This window comes from Oncorhynchus mykiss, chromosome 11, assembly GCF_057628025.1.
Source record: "Oncorhynchus mykiss isolate SJ-2025 chromosome 11, ASM5762802v1, whole genome shotgun sequence".
In the NCBI taxonomy this organism is placed as follows: Eukaryota; Metazoa; Chordata; class Actinopteri; order Salmoniformes; family Salmonidae; genus Oncorhynchus; species Oncorhynchus mykiss.
The window spans coordinates 19,727,914-19,753,693 of record NC_143032.1 but is presented as its reverse complement, the minus strand read 5'-3'; the positions used below and the strand labels follow the sequence as shown (position 1 = coordinate 19,753,693).

At 41.7% G+C, this 25,780-nt stretch overlaps 1 protein-coding gene across 1 annotated transcript in view; it reads right to left on the bottom strand.

Moving 5' to 3' along the window:
* pola1 (polymerase (DNA directed), alpha 1) overlaps positions 1 to 25,780 on the bottom strand; it is an 89,462-nt gene that overhangs the window by 30,107 nt on the left and 33,575 nt on the right. Inside the window, exons 27-33 of the mRNA XM_021620436.3 lie at positions 5,457 to 5,489; positions 5,085 to 5,177; positions 4,690 to 4,895; positions 4,327 to 4,459; positions 3,931 to 4,062; positions 3,637 to 3,811; positions 410 to 591 (exon numbers count right to left, since the gene is read on the bottom strand). Of these exons, the coding sequence (XP_021476111.3) occupies positions 410 to 591; positions 3,637 to 3,811; positions 3,931 to 4,062; positions 4,327 to 4,459; positions 4,690 to 4,895; positions 5,085 to 5,177; positions 5,457 to 5,489 (954 nt within the window). The remainder of the gene's footprint in view (positions 1 to 409; positions 592 to 3,636; positions 3,812 to 3,930; positions 4,063 to 4,326; positions 4,460 to 4,689; positions 4,896 to 5,084; positions 5,178 to 5,456; positions 5,490 to 25,780) is intronic.

Below are 25,780 nucleotides of genomic sequence, written 5' to 3'. Positions count from 1 at the left end.
AAAAACCATGGGAGGACAAACGGAGGGGAAAGTGTCAGCTTCAAGACTTTCTCTGCGACAAGAGAAAGCTGTGTCCATCTAACTCATTACTGAGTGATAAGAAAATACACACCTCCCTTTTCCAGTGACCTCGGTTCAGGAATGGCTGTAGTAGGTGGGTAGGAGTGTGATGTGAGTGAATGAGTGAGTGACTGAGTGAGAAAAAGCACAAAAGACAGATCGAGATGGAGAGTGTGTGTATAGGGGTTTAGGAGCCTTTAAGTGCAGGAGTGTAAACTGTCAATGAACACAGACTGTGTGTATGAGTCAGTCCTGTCTAAAAAATAAGACATGAGGTACAACACTGAAAGACTATAGCATACTTCACAGGAAGTATCAAACGTGTGTGCGAGCACGTGCGTGTACGTACCGCTCCCTCAAACACATTGTCGTAGACGTTATCAGTGGTACAGAGAGGGCAGGTGAATGTGAAGCGTTCACAGTCTTTATATTTCTCCTCATCAGTGAGTTGGACCGGAGCTCCTAGGAACCCATCTCCCTCCTCCTCTCTCTGCGCCTGCTGCTGGGCCCGGAACTGACTGGGGTCCAGACCTGGGGAACACACGCACAATCAATCACAATATCTACAGAGACGGTATTGGCACCAGTTATAAACACACCGCTACTGAACAAACACACAAAACCAGTCTGAGGCAGAACCAATCAAGACTACATTGTCTGAATGTGTGTGGCAATGCACAAGGGTGAAGTTGACATACAGTGCATTTGGAAAGTATTCAGACCCCTTAACCTTTTCCACATTTTGTTGCGTTACAGCCTTATTCTAAAACGGATGAAATATTTTCCCCCCTCAATCTACACAAAATACTGCATAATGACAGAAAAAAAAAACAGATTTTCTAAACTTTTGCAAATGTATTACAAATAAAAAAAATGGAAATATCACATTTACATAAGTATTCAGACCCTTTACTCTGTACTTTGTTGAAGCACCTTTGGAAGCGATTACAGCCTCGAGTCTTCTTGGGTACAAGCTTATCTGTATTTGAGGAGTTTCTCCCATTCTTCTCTGCAGATCCTCTTAAGCACTGTCAGGTAGGATGGGGATAGTCGCTGCACAGCTATTTTCAGGTCTCTCCAGAGATGTTCGATGGGCTCTGGCTGGGCCACTCAGGGACATTCAGAGACTTGTCCCAAAGCCACTCCTGCATTGTCTTGGCTGTGTGCTTAGGGTCATCGCCCCAGTCTGAGGTCCTGAACGTTCTGGAGCAGGTTTTCACCAAGAATCTCTCTGCACTTTAGTCAGGATTGAGGGAAAGATGAATGGCGCAGTCTCCTAGTATCTGCCTCTGAAAAACATACCCACAGCATGATTCTACCAACACCATGCTTCACCGTAGGGGTGGTGCCAGGTTTCCTCCAGACATGATGCTTGACATTCAGGCCAAAGATTTCAATCATGGTTTCATCAGACCAGAGAATCTTGTTTCTTATTGTCTGAGTCCTGTATGCCCCTTTTGGCCTGAGATTCTTTTAGGTGCCTTCTAGCAAACTCCAAGCGTGCTGTCATGTGACTTTTACTGAGGAATGGCTTCCGTCTGGCCACTCTACCATAAAGTCCTGATTGGTGGAGTGCTGCAGAGATAGTTGTCCTTCTGGAAGGTTCTCCCATCTCCACAGAGGAACTCTAGAGCTCTGTCATACTGACCATCGGGTTCTTGATCACCTCCCTGACCAAGGCTCTTCTCCCACGATTGCTCAGTTTGGCCGGGCGGCTAGCTCTAGGAAGAGTCTTGGTGGGACCAAACCTCTTCTATTTAAGAATGATGGAGGCCACTGTGTTCTTGGGGACCTTCAATGCTGCAGAAATTTGTTGGTACTCTTCCCTAGATCTGTGCCTCGACACAATCCTGTCTCGGAGCTCTACGGACAATTCCTTTGACCTCATGGCTTGGTTTTTGCTCTTGACACTCACTGTCAACTGTGGGACCTTACATAGACAGGTGTGTGCCTTTTCAAATAATTTCCAATCAATTGAATTTAACACAGGTGGACAACAATCAAGTTGTAGAAACATCTCAAGGATGATCAATGGAAACAGGATGCAGCTAAGCTCAATTTCAAGTCTCATAGCAAAGAGTCAGAATACTTACATAAAGAAGGAATTTCGGTTTTCTATTTTTAAAACATTTGCAAAAATGTCTAAAAACCTGTTTTCGCTTTGTCATTATTGTATTGTGTGTAGATTGATGAGGGACATTTTTTGTTAATCAATTTTAGAATAAGGCTGTAAAGTAACAAAATGTGTTAAAAGTCAAGGGGTCTGAATACTTTCCGAATGCAATTAAAATGTCAAATTAAAAATGCACATATCAAGGCCAGCAAAAAAAAGTGCTCAAAAGTAAGGAATATTGCACAGCATCACGTTGACTAGGCTGGATGCTGTGACAGAATTGAGTTGCCTAACTCATCTTTCTTCTCGATCCACAGGACATAAAACAATAGAGGTAAGATATAGATTTTGAGACATGACATGTAGTATTTTTATATTTTACCATATGCTGTTAATAATGAAAAATTCTTGTTCTTTTTCGAAGATTTCACAAAACATGGGGTCGCATTAGCTTTCAGAAATCTGCATTTTCAAAACGCAGACATAGAAAAAATCTGTAATGAAAAAGATCTGCATTTTATATTGAAAGTCAGTGTTTTTTTTTGCTTCAAAAGAGTGGTAGTGGTAAGGGAAGTGCAATTAATTTTGTTTCTATTTTCAAAGCTTACTACATTTAATTCAGCTTGTGTCATGCCAATTAAGCTTTTAGCGACCCGTGGAATAAACTTGACCATCACAATATGTAAATCCTCAAAGTTGCTGCGAGAAAGCTGCACGGCTGTCAGAGCTCGGTGATGTCAGATGTATTAGGTTACGAAATTCAACTTTGTTGATATACTGTTAATCAAAAGTTAGAAAACCCCTACTGAACAACTCAGAACATTAATAAATCATATTGGTCTTGGTAAAATGTATTTTATAACATAAGGAAGTGATATTTTATCACCAAATCACTCTGGGGAGAGTGGGTGGACAGAACCCTAACATATGGTATGGTGGAGACTGTAGAGGAAAAGGTAGAGAGGAAGGACAGAGAGTGCGCAGATCGCGAGGGAGGTGTGATAAAAACAAACCGGAAATATCAGATTTTTGTAAGGATGCCAAAACAATCAAATCACTGTGTGTGTGCAAGCAGCTGAGATAATCATATCATTAGAAGCTGAGCAGCTGAACACCCATTTGGTATTCCCAGGTGAACCCAAACACTGACACACAGAGAAAACACACACCTTCCGTGGCTAAGTGAATAATGTGTTAGTAAATCAGTGTTGAGGACTAGGCCACAGAACCCCCCACCTCCCCTATAGCAACATACACAGTGCCATCTACAGACAGAATGTGGAGACCAAGGACACAGGTTTCTGTTAAGAACTATATATCTACTGGCTCTCATCTCTAAGACCAGGATTGTTTCTAGACCATGTGACCTTATCAGGGAAAACTTCAGGCACCAGGCCAGGAAAGCCTCTACAATTAATATTTACTCTAATAACAGTGAAACAGTGCTGAGAACTGAGACCCACCCAGCCATGAAGCGATGAGGACCCCGTCGATACCCTCAATGGGCTCACAGATCCTGCCCACCACGGGGTGCACCTGCTGGGCAAGGTAGTACTGGGTGTCCAGGCTCAGCCCGGCCTGCTTCTGGAGCTGCTCCAACGCGTAGGCCCTCTGACTGGCTGCCAATGTAGAACCATCCTGGGGGAGAGAAGAGAGGGAGAAGGGAGAAAGGGTCAAAAACACTACTGACTGAAAGTAAGACACATCTGTAAACTCATAATACACTTGCCATCACCCACACACTCCCACATCACTACCTGGCAGATGATGTAGGAGACTGTGTCTCCAGCTTTAACTCTTCGTCCGCTCTGAGAGTTGATCCACAGAGCCACGTGAACATGAGGAAGAGACTTCTTGTCTGGGTAGTCCTGGGGGTCCTTAGTCAGGGCCTGGGAGAAGGGAGGGGAGATGAGGGAGAGAAAAAGAGGGAGAGAGCAAGGGAGGGGTGATGAGGGAGAAAAAGAGGGAGAGAGCAAGGGAGGGGTGATGAGGGAGAAAAAGCGGGAGAGAGCGAGGGTGGGGTGATGAGGGAGAAAAAGAGAGAGAGAGGGAAGAGATGAGGAGAAAAAGAGGGAGAGGATACAGTGGGCATTGATACAGACGCACACTGTAGACACGCATATCAACGCAAAGAATGTTGAAAAAACACACACCTTGTGTATCTCATACTGGTTGAGCGGAATGGTTCCGTTAGCGACCTTCTCTCCCAAATCCACAAGGTGACGCTGGATGTTCTCCACGATGACATCACGGTTCTGGTCCGACAGGATTTGACCAATCACATAGCTGAGAAAGAGGTGGAGGTGGAAGATGGGTAGAATCGGATCATTGATTAACATTGCCACGACTCAGGGGAATCAGCCAGAGCAAGGTTTGAACCAGCCAACCCTGCAGCAACAGCAAACACACTACCTTCTGTGCCAAAATGGTTGAGACATCTTGGCATTATACAAGAGGAAGAAGGGGATGAGTGGAAGTACAGTATATAGCGTTCTCAAGTTGACGAGTCCACCTACTTGCCACACTCCTTGGCGAGGTCACACCAGTCCCTTCTTACGATGTCCAGCCCCTTGAGTTCCTGCTTGGTGCTGTAGCGGCCATCCCCCAGCGGCTCCACCACCAGGGCGGCGTACTTCTTCTTCTTCAGCAGCAGCAGAGACTTGAACACACCGTCGATGTCAATCTCCAGGAGCTTGTAGAGCTTGTTCACCTCAGTTTTCACCTGGGGAAGACACATGCAATGTCAATCTCTCTTTATCCATCTGGCATTCTGTTCTCTCTATTCCACTTTCCAAGCCTTTATTTCACCATCAACCCACAAAATATAACTGTTGGAGTTTGATTACGATGGAATCTCTTTCTCTAGACCCCTCTATTTCTCCCTCCCTCCTTCCCTCCTCCCTTTCCTTACCTTGTTTCCTAGTTTGTAGACCTCCTCCAGACTGGAGCTGTTGGTGTTGATCATGATGGAGTCTGTGTCGCCATAGATCACTTCCAGATTCATCTGACACACACAGGAAGTCAGAGGTGAGGAGTGGGGTCTAAAGTAGTACTGCGTTCGAAATGGTACGGAAAAGTATTTTAACCAGAGCCCTGGGCCCTGGCTAAAAGAAGTGCACTATAAAAAAATAGGATAAAAATAGGGTGACATTTTGTGCGCACCACCTAGCTCTTGGTCATCAGTAAGGATATTGTTACATTGTTCTTTCTAACATGGCCATGTAGTGACTACTGGTGAGGTATTACATTGATCAGTTAGGTTTAGAGTACAACAAGTACTCACCTTCTGAACCATGTCTTTGGTGTGCATCAGGATCTAAGGGAAACACAGTATAGAACATCATGAATACAAAAGCACTCAAATAGCATAATGAACTGTCAAGTAGGGCTGTTGCAGTGACTGCATTCCTGCCAAACTGGCAGTCATGAGTCATGACTGCTGTCAAATTCCACGTGACTGTTGAGTCACGGTAACCTCCTCTTATGCACTCTGTACATGCATTGGTAGTACTCAACTCACTAACGACCATCAGGTCCTAATGGTCTGGGACTCAGGGCTCTACTGCCCCTCCATCAGGTCCTAATGCCCTGGTACTCAGGGCTCTACTGTCCCTCCATCAGGTCCTAATGCCCTGGTACTCAGTGCTCTACTGTCCCTCCATCAGGTCCTAATGCCCTGGTACTCAGGGCTCCACTGTCCCTCCATCAGGTCCTAATGCCCTGGTACTCAGGGCTCCACTGTCCCTCCATCAGGTCCTAATGCCCTGGTACTCAGGGCTCCACTGTCCCTCCATCAGGTCCTAATGCCCTGGTACTCAGGGCTCTACTGTCCCTCCATCAGGTCCTAATGGCCTGGTACTCAGGGCTCTACTGTCCCTCCATCAGGTCCTAATGGCCTGGTACTCAGTGCTCTACTGTCCCTCCATCAGGTCCTAATGGCCTGGTACTCAGGGCTCTACTGTCCCTCCATCAGGTCCTAATGGCCTAGTACTCAGGGCTCTACTGTCCCTCCATCAGGTCCTAATGGCCTGGTACTCTATTTTCCCTCTAACCACTCTGACATCAATGCAAATGCAATGGAAAATCACAAACATTTATCAAGATAGTCTCATGCTCTTAAAACTGACCATTACATTTTTTTTTTTTTTTTTAAAAACCTCACTGATGATAAATGTGAAGAAAAAAGTTCAACAATAGGTTGAAACTCAGTAGAAAACATAGTTGTTGTGGATGTTGTTTCAAAGGCAAACAACACTAATGGACACCACTTTAAGGTGATTCATTCAAAGCATTTAAGACGTTGCATGTAGAACACCCATACGCACATTAGAGCTTATGCACATGCCTATTTGAGCTCAAGCATAAAAAAAAAAATCATTAAATTTTTTTTAAATAATGATTGTACAATACAATACCTAGCCTAATATCCTACCGCATATGTCCAGTCTATACTCTAAAATAAAACAATTATAGTAATCACCCTTGAGTGTGGACTGTATTATTATGAATACTGGATGGACTGGTTACCTTATGCTACGCTCCAAACTTTCTATCCATGAGTCTGGGAGAGAACGTATAGGGCCTAGGCAATGATGTTGGTTCACTGATTGGCTTACAGAGTTAGTCTACTATTATAGTGAATTTGTATTGTATACACTGTGTGTTTGTGTGTGTGTAAATATACTTTATTATTTTTCCCCCCACTGTCTGGACTGTGGCCCATCTAATGATTTCAATGTCAGAAAAATCCGCTGTTTTTGCATCTTTGTGTGTGCGTGTGTGCGCGCGCGCACACGTAAATCCTTGGTGATTTGCTATTAAATGGAGGATAATTGGCTAATAGGGCCATTAGTCTCGCTGCAACGGGCCTTCAAACCCACACACACACACACACAGCGAGCCTAATGACTCCTAATGGCCTCAATAGCCAACAGAGTGAGTGACGGACCAGAGAGTGGGAATGAAAAAACAGATGAAGCGAGAGAACAAATGGAGCTGTGCTCAAATGGGGACAGGCAAAGAGAAAAAGAGAAGAAACACAGTGAAACCAAGAGTGAAGTGTCTGTTCAAATGCATCACGGAAAGGTGTAAGAGAAGAATGGACAGAACAAGGAAAAGAGAGAGCCTGAGGGATAGATGGACAGACATTAAGGCACCTGTGCCTGTGTCCTCTGTAGCAGATGGATCCTAACAGGTGGGGGTTAAGTGTGTGTGTACAGTGCAAGGATCAGGGATGCTAATCTGAGGGTGGGGTAAGAGTGACTGGGTGCAGTTTGACCTGACACCAGCAACATATCCCTTCACACCCCCCCCCCACAGGGTTTCTGTTAGCCGGTAGTAGCCAACTTTTTGCCGATAAAAAAACCCAAAGGCGATAAATAAAATCTCCGCTGGGCAATTGTCCGGGAGAAGAAATCGCATCACAAAATAATGCTATTTATCCTATTCATTAATGAAAATACCAGGCAATGTAAATACATGCTTATCAATCTATGGGTTCATTTGCATGAATTTGTGGAATTAAATTGGAGCATGCGCATACAGCCTAGTTTCAGCTTAAAATCTGTCAGACAGCACATGAGATGCAGCTACAGCTTGCTGCTGGAGTGAAATGTGTTCTATAAACCCAATCATATCATTGAGGAACAATTGTGAATTAAATCTTGTTAAAAACAGTTTTGATTGCCACGATTTAAAAAAAGCTACCATTTATATTTTTTCCTCAACTGGTAATCGAAGCACACTTCCCATTCAAGTGCATATAATGGTAGGCAGGCTTCAGAGCGTCACATACCACTTCGCAATGAGCTGGAGGCAGTACGCATTTCAAAAACATACTTAATGGCTTGAAACATGAACGTTTTAGTACATTATGAGGCATGTTGACCTTGCTTCAAAGTAGCCTAGCCAAAATACGACCAAAAGCGGAGGCAATTATTTTATAAAGATCTCCATATGCCAATGAAACCAGTAGCTTCTCTCTTATGTTCCATTTGTTTTCAAATGAACTTTCATTGTCATGTAGACAAATGCACAATCCTAGTCATATTAGCAACCCACGCTACTGGTTGCATCTGTAGATCTCCCCTCTTTCTACATTCCTAACAAATATTTTCATCTCAGTCTCATGAAACCGCTCAGGTGAGGAGCGCTTTTGACAATGGTGTCATCCTCCTAATAGCATTATGGAATGAACATTCACGAGTAGCCTTGTGCGTATAGCTGCACTTAAAACGTTAATAAATTGTTTATCAGCATTTCAAGCTAAACATTCATATATGTTGCATCAGCCTCTTTGCTGTTTTTTTAATTGTTTTTATGTAGCCTACGCTTACTAGTTGTATGAATTTGGGCTCTATCGTCCCACAACTGTCCTCGAATTTGTTTGGAATAGGCTATTTCTTTCTCGCAAAGAATGACAAGCTGACCAATAGAATAGGTTCACTTTTCTATTACAGGGAATAAAAGATTGAGAGAGTAGTGATTTTGCTGTTCGTTACTCGTCTTGCTGGTTGAGGAAAAGTAAATGGACAGTTATTCTAACATTCAAATTCGCATCGGATTTCAGTAATGAGCACACATGCAGTTGCTTCCTCAAGATGCATGTTCTGTTAAGATGAATTATCATAATCTGTCATTCTGAGCACCGTGGGTGGACGCCCTAAATCAGGCACCCAATGCATATGGGTCTGGTAAGTTTCTCAAATGTCCAGTAAATTAAAATGCTGCAGGTCAAATGTCAGGTGCCACATTTTCTTATCTGAAACGCTGACACACACACAACCCTCCGCAGGGACAAGGACAGGGCTATTTGAGACCGACAGCGCGGGGAGAGGAGAGGTTACAAGTGGTTTCCCCTCCCTGAAATTAGAGTGGGACTTAAGCTTTATGGGCTGCTACATACCTCCGATACAGGATGGAGGGAGATGTGAGGAGAAGGGAGGGAGGAGGGGAAGTTTGAGTAATTACAGCACAGCCTCGTCCATTAGAGACTACCACCAAGGTCATCCTACATCACATGCACGCACAGGCACATGGACGCGCAAACACACATGCCTAAGAATGTAATATTGTGCCTAAAAATGTCAAAACAGGGAAGAAAGAGATGGAAGGAAAGAAAGTAGTGTTAGGAAAGAAAGCAGCTGAGATTAAAGAGGTGGAGCGAGGGAGAGGAGGAGAGGTAGTGTTCATATAATTGATGCGTGGTCTGGACGTATTTAGACAGTTTTCCATCTGCTGTCAGTGACCACAGGGTGGACCACTCAAGGAGCCACCCCACTGAAAGACTAGTGATCTGACCATGACTCAGGAATTTGTGTGTGGTATCCAAACCGACGACTGCACTGTACTAACCACCGCACTTCAGAAAATAGTCACACCTGTTGACTTTTTCTTAAGTTTGTGGTGTTACAGCCTGAATGTAAAATATATAACATTTAGATTGTGTGTCATTGGCCTTCACACAACACCCCAATGTCAAAGTGGAATTATGTTTTTACAAATGTTTAACAATTCATTAAAAATGAAAAGCTGAAATGCCTCGAGTCAATAAGTATTCAATCACCTTGCTATGCCAAGCCTAAATAAGAGCAGAAGTAAAAATCTGCTTAACAAGTCACATGAGTTGCATGGACTGTGTGCAATAACAGTGTTTAACATGATTTTGAATGACTGCCTCATCTCTGTACCCCACACATACAGACAATTGTACGGTCCCTCAGTCGAGCAGTGAAATTCAAACACAGATTCAACCACATAAACCAGGGAGGTATTCCAAAGCCTTGCAAAGGGCACCTACTGGTAGATGGGTAAAAATGTAAAAAGCAGGCTTTGAAAATAACTTTGAGCATGGTGAAGCTATTAATTACACAAACAACAACATTGTAGTTACTCCACAATACTAACCTAAATGACAGCGTGAAAAGAAGGATGCCTGTACAGAATAAAACAATTAACAGAACAGGTCTCCTTTTTAGAATAAGGCACTAAAGTAAAACTGCAAAAAATGCAGCTAAGAAATTTGCTTTATGTCCTGAATACAAAAAGTGTTATGTTTGGGGCAAATCCAACAGAACATATCACTGAGAAAAACTCTTCATATTTTCAAGCATGGTGAAGGCCGCATCATGTTATGGGTATGCTCGTCATCGGCAACGACTAGGAAGTTTTGTATGATAAAAAGAAAATGAATAGAGCTAAGCACAGGCAAAATCATAGAGGAAAAACAGACACTGGGAGACAAATTTACCTTTCAGCAGGACAATGCCCTAAAACACAAGTCCAAATATACACGGTAGCTGCTTACCAAAACAATGAATGTCCCCGAGTGGCCTAGTTACAGTTTTCACTTAAAATCAGCTTGAAAATCTCTAGCAATACTTTAAAATGGCTGTCTACCAATGATCTCAAAAGAGATTGAATTTTTAAAAAAATGTGCAACAAAATCAACAACAAGTGGGACACAATCATGAAGTGGAACGACATTTATTGGATATTTCAAACTTTTTTAACAAATCAAAAACTGAAAAATTGGGCGTGCAAAATTATTCAGCCCCTTTACTTTCAGTGCAGCAAACTCTCTCCAGAAGTTCAGTGAGGATCTCTGAATGATCCAATGTTGACCTAAATGACTAATGATGATAAATACAATCCACCTGTGTGTAATCAAATCTCCGTATAAATGCACCTGCACTGTGATAGTCTCAGAGGTCCGTTAAAAGCGCAGAGAGCATCATGAAGAACAAGGAACAGACCAGGCAGGTCCGAGATACTGTTGTGAAGAAGTTTAAAGCTGGATTTGGATACAAAAAGATTTCCCAAGCTTTAAACATCCCAAGGAGCACTGTGCAAGAGATAATATTGAAATGGAAGGAGTATCAGACCACTGCAAATCTACCAAGACCTGGCCGTCCCTCTAAACTTTCAGCTCATACAAGGAGAAGACTGATCAGAGATGCAGCCAAGAGGCCCATGATCACTCTGGATGAACTGCAGAGATCTACAGCTGAGGTGGGAGACTCTGTCCATAGGACAACAATCAGTCTATATTGCACAAATCTGGCCTTTATGGAAGAGTGGCAAGAAGAAAGCCATTTCTTAAAGATATCCATAAAAAGTGTCGTTTAAAGTTTGCCACAAGCCACCTGGGAGACACACCAAACATGTGGAAGAAGGTGCTCTGGTCAGATGAAACCAAAATTGAACTTTTTGGCAACAATGTAAAACGTTATGTTTGGCGTAAAAGCAACACAGCTGAACACACCATCCCCACTGTCAAACATGGTGGTGGCAGCATCATGGTTTGGGCCTGCTTTTCTTCAGCAGGGACAGGGAAGATGGTTAAAATTGATGGGAAGATGGATGGAGCCAAATACAGGACCATCCTGGAAGAAAACCTGATGGAGTCTGCAAAAGACCTGAGTCTGGGATGGAGATTTGTCTTCCAACAAGACAATGATCCAAAACATAAAGCAAAATCTACAATGGAATGGTTCAAAAATAAACATATCCAGGTGTTAGAATGGCCAAGTCCAGACCTGAATCCAATTGAGAATCTGTGGAAAGAACTGAAAACTGCTGTTCACAAATGCTCTCCATCCAACCTCACTGAGCTCGAGCTGTTTTGCAAGGACGAATGGGAAAAAATGTTAGTCTCTCGATGTGCAAAACTGATAGACTTCCCCCAGCAACTTACAGCTGTAATCGCAGCAAAAGGTGGCGCTACAAAAATTAACTTAAGGGGGCTGAATCATTTTGCACATCCAATTTTTCAGTTTTTGATTTGTTAAAAAAGTTTGAAATATCCAATAAATGTCGTTCCACTTCATGATTGTGTCCCACTTGTTGTTGATTCTTCACAAAAAAATACAGTTTTATATCTTTATGTTTGAAGCCTGAAATGTGGCAAAAGGTCGCAAAGTTCAAGGGGGCCGAATACTTTCGCAAGGCACTGTATATATATATATATATATATATATATATATATATATAAATAAATAAATAAATAAAGAGAGAGACAGAGAGAGACTGTCCCCGACTAAAACAAATCTTGGTCGACCGAGAGTCGTCCTGTTCTTTCGACCAATCCATTGGTCTAAATGTTTAAACTTATTTTTCCATATATAGGGTATCTGTCTATGTGTCTGAATAAAAGCAACTACATATGCACTGACCTTGTCTGATGCTTTAAGCATAGTCTACTGTTTGATTAAATAATTAAGACACACAAATTACTCAAGAAAGAGCCCAATGGTCACACTATGTTAAAAGAAATGACAGCGAGAGCTGCAAAAAAGGCACCACAGCATAGCAAGTGTTTATTGCAACATTTCAGCAATTTAGTTTCTTACTTGTTTCTAACTGAAAAGTTCTGTTATCCAAATCCATAATTTGCTTAAATCCCTCGACCCTCCCTCGACCCTTGCTCTCTTTACGTGAAACATGCAAGCATCAATAAATTGGTTATAACAAACTCTGAACACAGTAACGCATGACACCAAAATGCATGCAGAAAGACACGAAAAAGACACTCAAAACGGGCGATTGTTTACTGGTTGCTCAGGAGGGAAAGGGGAAGTCAGATATGTGGAAGACTTGATTTAGTTGTGGAAAAATGATGGATATAGGAGCAAGCATTGCGTGAGTATTGTGTGTGCCAAACAGTTGCTGATCAATAACAATATTTTTTCCCTGCTCATTTAGAACAGTTTAAAACACTAAAAAAATAAGTGCACAAAAGTCTGTACTAACGAAAAAAAGAAATATATAAACCAAGGCCCTTCCCCCAAGATTGCTCAGTTTCAGTTTTTTTCAGCAGCAGACTAATACCTACTATACAAGGCTACTAATGATAACGAGATTACTTGATCATAATATTAATTGTTATAATAACAATAAGGAGATCATGAAAATGGAGGATAAAAGAGTGAAAGCGGTGTGCATATTATGTGTGACAAACAGATGCTAGATTACAATATTATTTTTCAGCCTGTTTGGAAGTGTATACAGTAAATAAAGTATAAGCAACACCAGTTTGTTCTAATTAAATCTTTTTTTTAAAAGCCTTTATTACAGCATAGCAAAGATTAAAAACAGCTGAAATTGCTTTATCTGACATTCTGCCATTGCATGAGGCTTGGCGCTCACGGAATCAGTAGGTTATTAAACAAACACTCAAACAGGGAACAGAAGCAAGAGGTCTAATTTCTGTAGATATATACAGTCCTAGTACCAATCTACATGATAGAGTAATAGTGAAGACATCAAAACTATGAAATAAGTTAATGTAGTAACCAAAAAAAAAGTGTTAAACAAATCAAAATATTTGTTATATTTGAGATTATTCAAAAGTAGCCAGCCTTTGCCTTGACAGTTTTGCACACTATTGGCATTCTCTCAACCAGCTTCACCTGGAATGCTTTTCCATATTGACTGACCTCCATGTCTTAAAGTAACGGACTGTCATTTCTCTTTGCTTATTTGAGTTGTTCTTGTCATAACATGGACTACCTTCTGTATACCACCCCTACCTTGTCACAACACAACTGATTGACTCAAACGTATTAAGGAAAGAATTTCAAAAGTTCACTTTTAACAAGGCACACCTGTTAATTGAAATGCATTCCAGGAAATTCCCTCATGAAGCTGGTTGAGAGAATGCCAAGAGTGTGCAAATCTGTCATCAAGGCGAAGGCTGGGTGTTTACTCGTCTTTGCTGCCTCTGCCACATTTTTCTCAATCCCAATACGCTGGTCAACTTTGCGCTTAAGCACATAGCAAAATAGGGAAAGGCGCAATTCTACGGCGCACTGAAATTTGTTTCAGAACAGCGGACATTGACCGTATCAAACGCAGGAGAAAGCGCATTTGTTATAAAATAATATTAGATTTATTAGTGTTGCAACACATACAATTTCAGTATCACATGTCTTAGTATGACCGATTAATCCACTGAGACAGGCTCGAATCAGACAGGTGTCTTGTGCACCATGAAAGATAAAAAATAATGAGACTGCTCGACTAAAGAAATCTCTGTCGACCAACAGCCTATCGACCAGTCGACTAAATAGGGTCAGCCGTAGAGTAGATGGGTGAGATTTTGTATATATTAAATCCATATTGAATTCAGGGTGTAACAAAATGTGAAATAAGTGAAGGGGTATGAATACTTTCTGAAGGCACCGTAGTCCACACACACACACAACTAAACAACGCCACTCATGTTACAGATAAACAACTAGTTGTGGTGCCACAGGGACAGATGAATTATGGTAGTTTAGTTTTGTGAAGATCGACTATAGTCAGTTACATACACTCAATCTTCTCTTTCCCTTGTTTTCCTCACCCTTTCTCTCTTTTATATATCTATTTTCATTGTGTCTTCTCCTAAACTGCAGTATCCATTGCTCTCTAACACTCTAGACTCCCTCTCTCACCTCCCTTCTCCACTTCACTCTACCTCTCCCCCATCCGTTCCCCTTCCCCTCCTGTCAGTGTATAATTAGTCTGGTCAGTAAATTAGCGGCTGGCTGATGGGCCCTCCTGCGGTGCCAGGGGCAGGATCACAGACTTGAGACCTCTGGGTAACAGAATGACGTCCACAGGCGTCAAGCTGAGTTTTACAGGTCATCACTGAACGGGAGGTCAGAGTTCAAACTGTCACGCAAGATGATACAGATACACCCAGGGAAAGACTTGAGATGTTCAGACTGTGAAAAAGGTATATGTCCTAAACAGATGGGGAGAATGTGGTAAGGTAGAGATGGAGGTGGCAGGGGAAGGAGAGAGAAGATGTGGCAAAAATAAGGAAAGACAATTAATGCAAAGGGAGGGAAGAAAGGAATGCAATGAAAGGAGGAGAAAATGTATGAAAGGTAGGATAGGAAGTAACAGATGGATAAAGCCTACGCCCTAATTGATCAACAGTCAAGGCACTGGCAGTCAAAATATGCATGTCCCCTTAACACATTTCCTCACGCAAGACACCAAAAAGATATTTGCTCGGTGAAAGGGAATTCTGCGCCCTCTACCCCAACACACACACAGCCCGTCCAGATCAGAGGTATGTTAAGCCCTGTCAAAGAGCGGACACACACACTCCTGTCAAAGAGCGGACACACACACAGACTTTCACACACTACATGAGTGACACGCACCTGTCCTAGTGGATTCCTTGGCAGTGCGGTCATGTGTAATCTCAGGAGGGTACATCTGTTGTAAAACTAGGTCCGATTTAATACAACCACCTCACCTCAAATGTTATTTGTCACATGCTTCGTAAAAAACAGGTTGTAGACGAACAGTGAAATGCTTACTTACGAGCAGACAGAAAGAAAAAAGAGAAATAGAAAAGTAAAACACATAATAATGAATACACAATGAATAATGATAACTTGGCAATATATCAGTACCGAGTCGATGTGCAGGGTTTTTTTGGTAATTGACGCAGATATGTACATATAACTAGGAATAAAGTGGCATAATAAACAGTATCAGCAGCGTATGTGATGAATCAAAAAGGTTTGTACAAAAATAATCAATGCCGACAGTTAAATAGTTAACCAAATAGCTACCCAGTCTTATGGATTGGGAGGTAGAAGCTGTTCAGGGTCCTGTTGGTTCCAGACTTGGTGCACCGGTACTGCTTGCCGTGCGGCAGCAGAAAGAACCTTTTATGATTTGGGTGGCTGGAGTCTGGAAAACTTGTAGGTCCTTTCTCTGACACCGCCTAGTAGAGGTCCTGGACGGCAGGGAGCTCAGCCCCAGTGATGTAGTGGGCCGTGCGCACTACCATCTGTAGCGCCTTGTGGTCGGATGCCAAGCAATTGCCATACCATGCAGTGATGCAGCCAGTCAAGATGCTCTCAATGGTGCATCTGTAGAACTTTGAGGATCCGTGGGCCCACGGCAAATCTTTTCAGCCTCCTGAGGGTGTAGGCGTTGTCGTGCCCTCTTCACAGATGTGTTGTTGTGTGTGGAACACTATATCTCTTTAGCGATGTGGACACCGAAGAACTTGAAGCTCTCGACCTGCTCCACTACAGCCCCTTCGATATGAATGGGGGTGTGCTCTGCCCTCCTTCTCCTGTATTCCGCAATCAGCTCCTTGTCTTGCTGACGTTGAGGGAGGTTGTGGTACCGGCACAACAATGCCAGGTGTCTGATCCCCTCCCTATAGGCTTTCTCATCGTCATCAGTGAGCAGGCCTACCACCGCTGTGTCGTCAGCAATATGAACCTGTTTAAAGGTCTTACTCATATCGGCTACAGAGAATGTGATCACACAGCCGCCGGAACAAGTGGTGCTCCTCTGCGTGGTTCAGTGTTGCCTGCCTCGAAGCAAGCATAGAAAGCATTTAGCTCGTCTGGTAGGCTTACGTAACTGGCCAGCTTGCGGCTGGGTTTCACTTTTCAAACTAACATGGAGTACAAGCCCCGACACATCTGACAAGCATCAGAGACTGTGTAGTAGGATTTGATCTTAGTCCTGTATTGAAGCTAGAGGTCGACCGATTATGATTTTTCAACGCCGATACCGATACCGATTATTGGAGGACCAAAAAAAAATCCGATACCGATTAATCTGACAATTTTTATTTATTTGTAATAATGACAATTACAACAATACTGAATTAACACTTATTTTAACTTAATATAATACATAAATAAAAATCTATTTAGCCTCAAATAAATAAACATGTTCCATTTGGTTTAAATAATGCAAAAACAAAGTCTTGGAGAAGTAAAAGTGCAATATGTGCCATGTAAAAAAGCTAACGTTTGAGTTCCTTGCTCAGAACATGAACATATGAAAGTTGGTGGTTCCTTTTAACATGAGACTTCAATATTCCAAGGTAAGAGGTTTTAGGTTGTAGTTAATATAGTATTTATAGGACTATTTCTCTCTATACCATTTGTATTTCAGATACCTTTTGACTATTGGATGTTCTTATAGGCATTTTAGTATTGCCAGTGTAACAGTATAGCTTCCGTCCCTCTCCTCGACCCTACCTGGGCTCAAACCAGGAACACATCGACAACAGCCCCACTCGAAGCAGCGTTACCCATCGCTCCACAAAAGCCGCGGCCCTTGCAGAGCAAGGGGAATAACTACTCCAAGTCTCAGAGCGAATGACGTTTGAAACGCTATTAGCGCGCACCCCACTAACTAGCTAGCCATCCTTTCCTGTGGCGGTCCTCATGAGAGCCAGTTTCCTCATAGCGCTTGATGGTTTTTACGACTGCACTCCAAACTTTTAAAGTTCTTTAAATGGTCTGTATTGACTGACCTTCATGTATTAAAGTAATGATGGACTGTCCTTTATCTTTGCTTATTTGAGATGTTCTTGCCATAATATGAACAAATAGGGCCATCTTCTGTATTTACCCTTACCTTGTCACGACAACTGATTGGCTCACTTTTTTGGTTACTACATGACTCCATGTGTAATTTCATAGTTTTAATGTCTTCACTACTATTCTACAATGTAGAAAATAGTAAAAATAAAGAAAACTCATTCTTGAATGAGTAGGCATTCTAAAACTTTTGATCGGTAATGTAGGTAAAAACGGATTTCAGTTTTCCTCCATTAAAGTCCCCGGCCACTAGGAGTGCCGCTTCTGGACGAGCATTTGTTTGTTTGCTTACGGTCTTATACAGCTCGTTAAGTGCGATCTTAGTGCCAGCATCAGTTTGTTGTGGTAAATAGACAGATGCAAAATAATCTTGGTAAATAGTATGGTCTACAGCTTGAGGTAATCTAACACAGGAGAGCAGAACCTCGAGTCTTAATATTAGAGATCGCGCACCAGCAGTTTTTAACAAAGCGACAAACATCCCCCCCATGAGCTTACCCAACAATGTTGTTATTTTCTCTACACACACAGCTCTATGGTATTACATATACTGTCGTCATACAACAATGATCCCAATTATTACCTACAACAATAACTTTACATTACAATCAGATACTGTGAGCTTAAAACTCTACTAAGAAAAATATGATTTACCTAACTCTGTTAGACAGTCATTACCATTTTCATAAATTACACTTACAAATTCCTCCCACCTGTTGTTATACAGTAATAACCATGGAAATATTTATGTTATGAAAAGCCCTATAGAAGTATAGTACTTTATTTTCAGTCTGGACAACGAGATAAGTAAATACACTCACACCCATTGAAATATACACTACATGTCCAAAAGTATATAAACACCTTCTTGTCGACCATCTTACTCCAAAATCATGGGCCTTAATTTGGAGTTGGTCCCGCCTTTGCTGTTATAACAGCCTCCATTGTTCTGGGAAGGCTTTCCACTATATTTCGGAACATATCATGGAAACCAAGGAGCCCAAACCATGAAATACAGCCCCAGATCATTATTCCTCCTCCACCAAACTTTACAGTTTGAAGTATGCATTGGGACAGGCAGCGTTCTCCTGGCATCCGCCAAACACCGATTCGTCTATTGGACTATCAGATGGTCAAGTGTGATTCATCACTCCAGAGAACGCGTTTCTACTGTTCCAGAGTCCAATGGCGGCGAGCTTTAAACCACTCCAGCCGATGCTTGGCATTGCGGATGATCATTTTAGGCTTGTGTGGGGCTGCTCAGCCATGGAAACACATTTCATGAAGCTCCCGACAAACAGTTATTGTGCCAATGTTGCTTCTAGAGGCAGTTTGGAACTCGTTAGTGAGTGTTGCAAACGAGGACAGATGATTTTTATGCTCTATGCTTCAGCACTCGGCGGTCCCATTCTGTGAGCTTGTGTGACCTATCACTTTGCGGTTATTTCCACTTCACAATAAAAGCACTTACAGTTGACTGAGGCAGCATTAGCAGGGCAGAAATTTGACCAACTGACTTGTTGGAAAGGTGGAATCCTATGATGGTGCCAGTTTGAAAGTCACTAAGCCCCTCAGTACGGGCCATTCTACTGCCAATGTTTCTCTATGGAGATTGCATGGCTGTGTGCTGGATTTTACATAACTGTCAGCAACAGGTGTGGCTGAAATAGCCAAAACCACTAATTTGAAGGGGTGTTAACATGCTTTAAGATATATAGAATATTTACTGTATTTTTTTGCTGAGAAAACAGAAAACATACTTTTTGCCATAGTATTCCTCTCCCAACATGACTATTTGTTAAGTACAGGCATATTACCAGCCAATCCCACTATTTAGGAAGATTGGGGATTGTGCAACAACATGGACTATAACACACACCCTGAGGGAGAGAGATGGGTTCAACTAGTGTATGGTGTACTAAGATACACATGTCCATTATTTATTCTTGGAAGTGGCTTCATTGATTGTAACAAATGTGAGTACAGGGGAAAAGGGGATAGCTATGAGCACAGGGAATAGTATTTACCCAGATCTTATCACACACACACATAATTAATCCTGCCCACCCTCCCCTGGTACCCATAACGACTAGGGATGTGACAATTACATAACAAATCGTAATGTTTAAAACAGCCATTTATCCGGTTTCCATTAAAACAATATAAATATATATATATTTTTAGATCCATGCAAATTCATAATGCTGCTGCCAGCAACGGTTTGCGTATCACGATGCATCCCTTCCAGATGGTTAAGCATTGCACTTGTACTACCAGTTCTGTTAGAGGTCAACCGATTATGATTTTTCAACGCCGATACCGATGATTGGAGGAAGAAAATAAGCAGATACCGATTAAATCGGATGATTTTTATTTATTTGTAATAAATGACAATTCCAACAATGCTGAATGAACAATATTAACTTGATATAATACATAAATAAAATCAATTTAGTCTCAAATAAATAATGAAACATGTTCAATTTGGTTTAAATAATGCAAAAACAGTGTTGGAAAAGAAAGTGCAATATGTGCCATGTGGAAAAGAAAGTAAAAGTGCAATATGTGCCATGTAAAAAAGCTAACGGTTAAGTTCCTTCCTCAGAACATGAGAACATATGAAAGCTGGTGGTTCCTTTTAACATGAGTTTTCAATATTCCCAGTTAAGAAGTTTTAGGTTGTAGTTTTATAGAACTATTTCTCTCTATACCATTTGTATTTCACATACATTTAACTACTGGATGTTCTTAAAGGCACTTTAGTATTGCCAGCCTAATCTCGGGAGTTGATAGGCTTGAAGTCATAAACAGGGTTGTACATCCCAGCATTGCTAAGAGCTGCTGTTTGAATAAATGCTTACGAGCCTGCTGCTGCCTTCCACCGCTCAGTCAGACTGCTCTATTAAATCACATACTTAATTATAATATAATAAACACACAGAAATACGAGCCTTTGGTCATTAATATGGTCAAATCAAGAAACTCTTATTTCGAAAACGAAACGTTTAATCTTTCAGTAAACTACGGAACCTTTCCGTATTTAATCGACCGGGTGGCAAACCCAAGACTAAATTGTTATTTTTTATTTCACCTTTATTTATCCAGGTAGGCTAGTTGAGAACAAGTTCTCATTTATAACTGCGACCTGGCCAAGATAAAGTAAAGCAGTGCGACACACACAACAACACAGAGTTACACATGGAATAAACAAGCGTACAGTCAATAACACAATAGAAAAAAAGAAAGTCTATATACATTGTGTGCAAATGGTGTGAGGTGGTAAGGCAATAAATAGGCCATAATAGCAAAGTAATTACAATATAGCAAATTAACACTGGAGTGATAGATGTGCAGATGATGATGTGCAAGTAGAAATACTGTGCAAAAGAGCAGAAAAGTAAATAAAAACAATATGGGGATGAGGTAGGTAGATTGGATGGGCTATTTACAGATGGCTATGTACAGCTGCAGCGATCAGTTAGCTGCTCAGAAAGCTGATGCTTGAAGTTAGTGAGGGAGATATAAGTCTCCAGCTTCTGCGATTTTTGCAATTCGTTCCAGTCATTGGCAGCAGAGAACTGGAAGGAAAGGCGGCCAAAGGAGATGTTGGCTTTGGGGATGGCCAGTGAGATATACCTGCTGGAGCGCGTGCTACGGGTGGGTGTTGTTATCGTAACCAGTGAGCTGAAATAAGGCGGAGCTTTACCTAGCATAGACATAGATGACCTGGAGCCAGTGGGGGTCTGGCGACGAATAGGTAGCGAGGGCCAGCCGACTAGAGCATACAGGTCGCAGTGGTAGGTGGTATATGGGGCTTTGGTGACAAAACGGATGGCACTGTGATAGAATGCATCCAGTTTGCTGAGTAGAGTATTGGAGGCTATTTTGTAAATGACATCGAAGAAGTCGAGGATTGGTAGGATAGTCAGTTTTACGAGGGTATGTTTGGCGGAGTGAGAAAAGGAGGCTTTGTTGCAAAATAGGAACTATTTGGGCATAGACCTGGAAAGTATGACAGAACTTTGCAGGCTAACCCCTCCCCCTTTGGCAGTTCTATCTTGACGGAAAATGTTGTAGTTGGGGATGAACATTTCAGAATTTTTGGTGGCCATCCTAAGCCAGGATTCAGACACGGCTAGGACATCAGGGTTGGCGGAGTGTGCTAAAGCAGTGAATAAAACAAACTTAAGTAGGAGGCTTCTGATGTTAGCATGCATGAAACCAAGGCTTTTTCGGTTACAGAAGTCAACAAATGAGAGTGCCTGGGGACACGCAGGGCCTGGGTGAACCCCCAAATCACCCGAGGAACAGAGGAGGAGTAGGATGAGGGTATGGCTACGGGCTATCAAAACTGGTCATCTAGTGCGTTGTTACATTGCACAACCTTCAATGTTACGTCATCCTTATGTAAAATTCGGACAAATTAATGACGGTGTTTGTTAGGAATAAACAGCCTTTCAACAATTCGCAACAGGCCAGGCGGCCCAAATTGCTGCATATACCCTGACTCTGCTTTTGCACTGAACGCAAGAGAAGTGACACAATTTTCCCTAGTTAATATTGCCTGCTAACATAAATTTATTTTAACTACATATGCAGGTTTAATACTTGTGTATTGATTTTAAGAAAGGCATTGATGTTTATGGTTAGGTACATTACTGCAACGATTGTGCTTTTTTCACGAATGCGCTTTTGTTAAATCATCAAGTTGAAGTAGGCTGTGATTCGATGGTAAATGAACAGGCATCGGATTGCTTATACGCAACGCAGAACAAGCTAGTTAACCTAGCTAGATGAAGTAAGCTCTAACATCTAATTAGGTTCACCTGGAAACACTGACCAACACTTTTTTTCCTACCCTGTCAATTTCCCCCTGGTTTATCCATTCGTTGTCATGTCAAAGAATATATTCAAGGTGCTGGCCACTATATTGCAACTACAGATTTAGAATAATCATTATATTTCCATGATTCCAACAGTTCAATTAACTAGGCCTATATTTTGTTGCACATATACTGCGTGGCAGTGTGGAAATGATAATACAGTAAGCGTGCAGTAAATTTAGAAATGGATCAAAATGCTGAAAATAATTTTTGTTTGGAGTAGGATTAAACAGTATGAACGGAGAATGCCCCATTGAAATCACTTATTTGTGTTGCCACCCGTGTGTCATGAACTACTCAAAGCATATTTGAACTTGTATTTAAAAACATAAAATACCATCAACTACCGCCATACCATCAAAAAGTGATTAGATTTGTCTATAGCACCGAGCCATAGATCTATCCTGTTTGATTAGCCATCAGTCTGACAAACATACACTGAGTGTACAAAACATTAAGGGCACCTTCCTAATATTGAGTTTCGCACCCACCCTTTTGCCCTCAGAACAGCCTCAATTCATCAGGACATGGACTCTACAAGATGTCGAAAGCATTCCACAGGGATGCTGGCCTATGCTTTCCACAGTTGTGTCAAGATGGCTGGATGTCCTTTGGATGGTGGACCATTCTTGATACACATAGGAAATTGTTGAGTGTGAAAAACCCAGCAGCATTGCAGTTCTTGACAAACTGGTGTGGCTGGCACCTACTACCATACCACATTCAAAGGCAATATTGTCTTGCCCATTCAGCCTCTGAATGGCACACAAACAATCTAGTTAGGTCTCAATTGTCTCAAGGCTTAAACATCCTCCCCATAATCTACACTGATTGAAGTGGATTTAACAAGTGACATCAATAAGGGATCATAGACTGACCAGGTGAAAGCTATGTCATGGAAAGTGCAGGTGTCCTTAATCTTTTGTACACTGTGTATATGCACACAAACGAACAAAAACAATCTGGCAACTAAGAGCTTTATAAAATACTTTTGATTGATGACTGATTAAATACAAGTGCTATATAGCTTTATGATGATACTGTATCTGTGTGTGTGTAATGTGATTTGATTGATTGGTTGATTGAAAGTGCTGTATAGCATCATGATTTAGTTTATTAGAATTCTCATTAAATGTTTCTCATGCAGCTGCTACTCTTCCTTGGGTACCACATGATTTTACTGTGTGTGTGTGTGTAAAATGGGAGGCGTGTTGTAACTATGACAATTTATTATGGAAACCCCTGAGGTGATTGTTAGAATAGTATGTGTATGGCTGAGGAAAAGAAAGTGAGGGAGGGAGAGTGTGTGTCAGTGAAAAAGAGAGATATTATCCTGACCACAATTTATTCCGTATATACCGGGGTATTTGGAAATAGCCACAGGAGGGGTTTTCAATACCGTTGAAACATTTTCTTTTAAGTTTTTCAAAACATTTTAATATTTGTATCTATTTTTTAGGTAAATACCTGCAGTCAACTTGTGCAATGCGTTAGATGAAGCAGATCGCGTTCTTCATTTCACCAGTCACATTATTTTACATTATGAAGCTCAAGTAGTTCACCAGAACAGTTGAGTCAGTCAGGTGTTTGTTTGTAAACGCGGGAGCAGGTAAATTCAGCTGTGTATTGACGGGGGTCGCGTTTTATATTGAAAGTCCGTTTTTTTTCTTTCTTCAATCATGTGATCAGGGAGATGGAACTATACAGGAATTACATTAGTGCAACACATTCGGCAGTAAATAGCTTCATTTTCATCAGATGACAGAAGTCCAACACGACTTGGCGACAATGAAAAAGCCAAGTATCTTTTTCAAAAACTATGCATGGCCACCATATTTTAATGTTTAGGCCTATCATATAAATAATGTAGTCAGCTACATTTCCTAATGTTTTGCTTCAAGTTGATCTTGCATTTTACCAGAGAAAAATAGGCTGCTTTCTGCTGTGTTTGAGAAATCAAAGCCCCTTGGATTAGTTATTTGTACAGCTGCTATTTTGATTTCCTTGCATTTTTTCTCCTCTCAGTTCTTAGGCCTGTCTGCTCCTCCCCCCTATTCTCAGAGCAGAGCAGACAGGCCTGTTGCCCTAGCGACTTCAGAACTCCACACAGACACAGCTGTAGATAAGCAGCTAGAGAGCCAGTGCCGTTCTTTCTTCAGACAAGCATGCCTCAAAACTGTTCATTTGCACAACGTCTCTCGTTCACATCTGCTTGTAAACGTCGAAACTCACCAAAAATGACATTCGATAGCTCCTATGTATAACTTTATGGGCAGGATTGCAGGTCTTTGCAATTTGTTTATTTTCGTTTGGCTCGTTAGCATATTTAATTAGCAGCCTACATGGAAATTCACCATTACTTGTGCTTATTTTGTTAGCATTCTGGTACTAGACGCCCAATGGGCTTTCTTGCGTTTTCTGGCGCCCCCTTGTGTACTAAGCCGGTAATAACATAATTCCAGGGGTGAGAGGACAGCATGACGATATGAAAATCTGGATATCGCCCAACCCTACCACAATGGAATAATATGTGTTCTTCTGATCCCCTCTGTTACTGTTCCTCTAGTTCAGTGAAAGCAAGGGAAGTGATGTGGAGAGTCAGGGCTCAGCAGCAGGCAGGGAGGAAGAGTTAAGATGATGGGAGGGATAGAGATGTGGAGAGGAAAGGAAGAGGAACATTGAGAGGGAGAGCACACCAGAGGGGAGTCTATAGTTCCAAGCATGTGCAAAGCTGTCAAGGCAAAGGGTGGCTATTTTGAAGAATCTCAAACACAAAATATATTTTGATTTGTTTAACACTTTTTTTGGTTACTACATGATTCCATATGTGTTATTTCATAGTTTTGTCTTCACTATTATTCTACAATGTAAAAAAAAGTTAAAATAAAGAAAAACCTTTGGACACACCTGCTCATTCAAACTTTTGACTGGTACTGTACGTTTTCACCTTTCCACAGAGGGGTCATATTAGTGTGTTGCCCAAACTGTTCGGACGCTACAGACAGAAGTTGGCAGATTGGCTGTGCCGAGTCCCAAGACGCTTGTGGGGGTCGTAGAGCAAAACAGATACCACCATCGTGTTCGTGAGAGTCTCTTTCCATAGAGGGGTCATACTAGTTTGCAGGCCAAACCGTTCGGACGCTACAGATGATTGTACGAGAAGACCGATTTTCTGGATGTCTCATGGTCTGACAAACACCGCTCTCGCTCTGCCACTTTTCACCGCAGATGCGGAAGTGCAACATCGGTGGATGCGGTGCATTGAGTAGCATCCAACACGAAAAAACAGAGGCATCTTGCTTAAACTGAGATTGTTATGGGGATTTTTTTGATTTCCGCAGGGGAGCAGACATCAACTCTTGGGGGTTAAA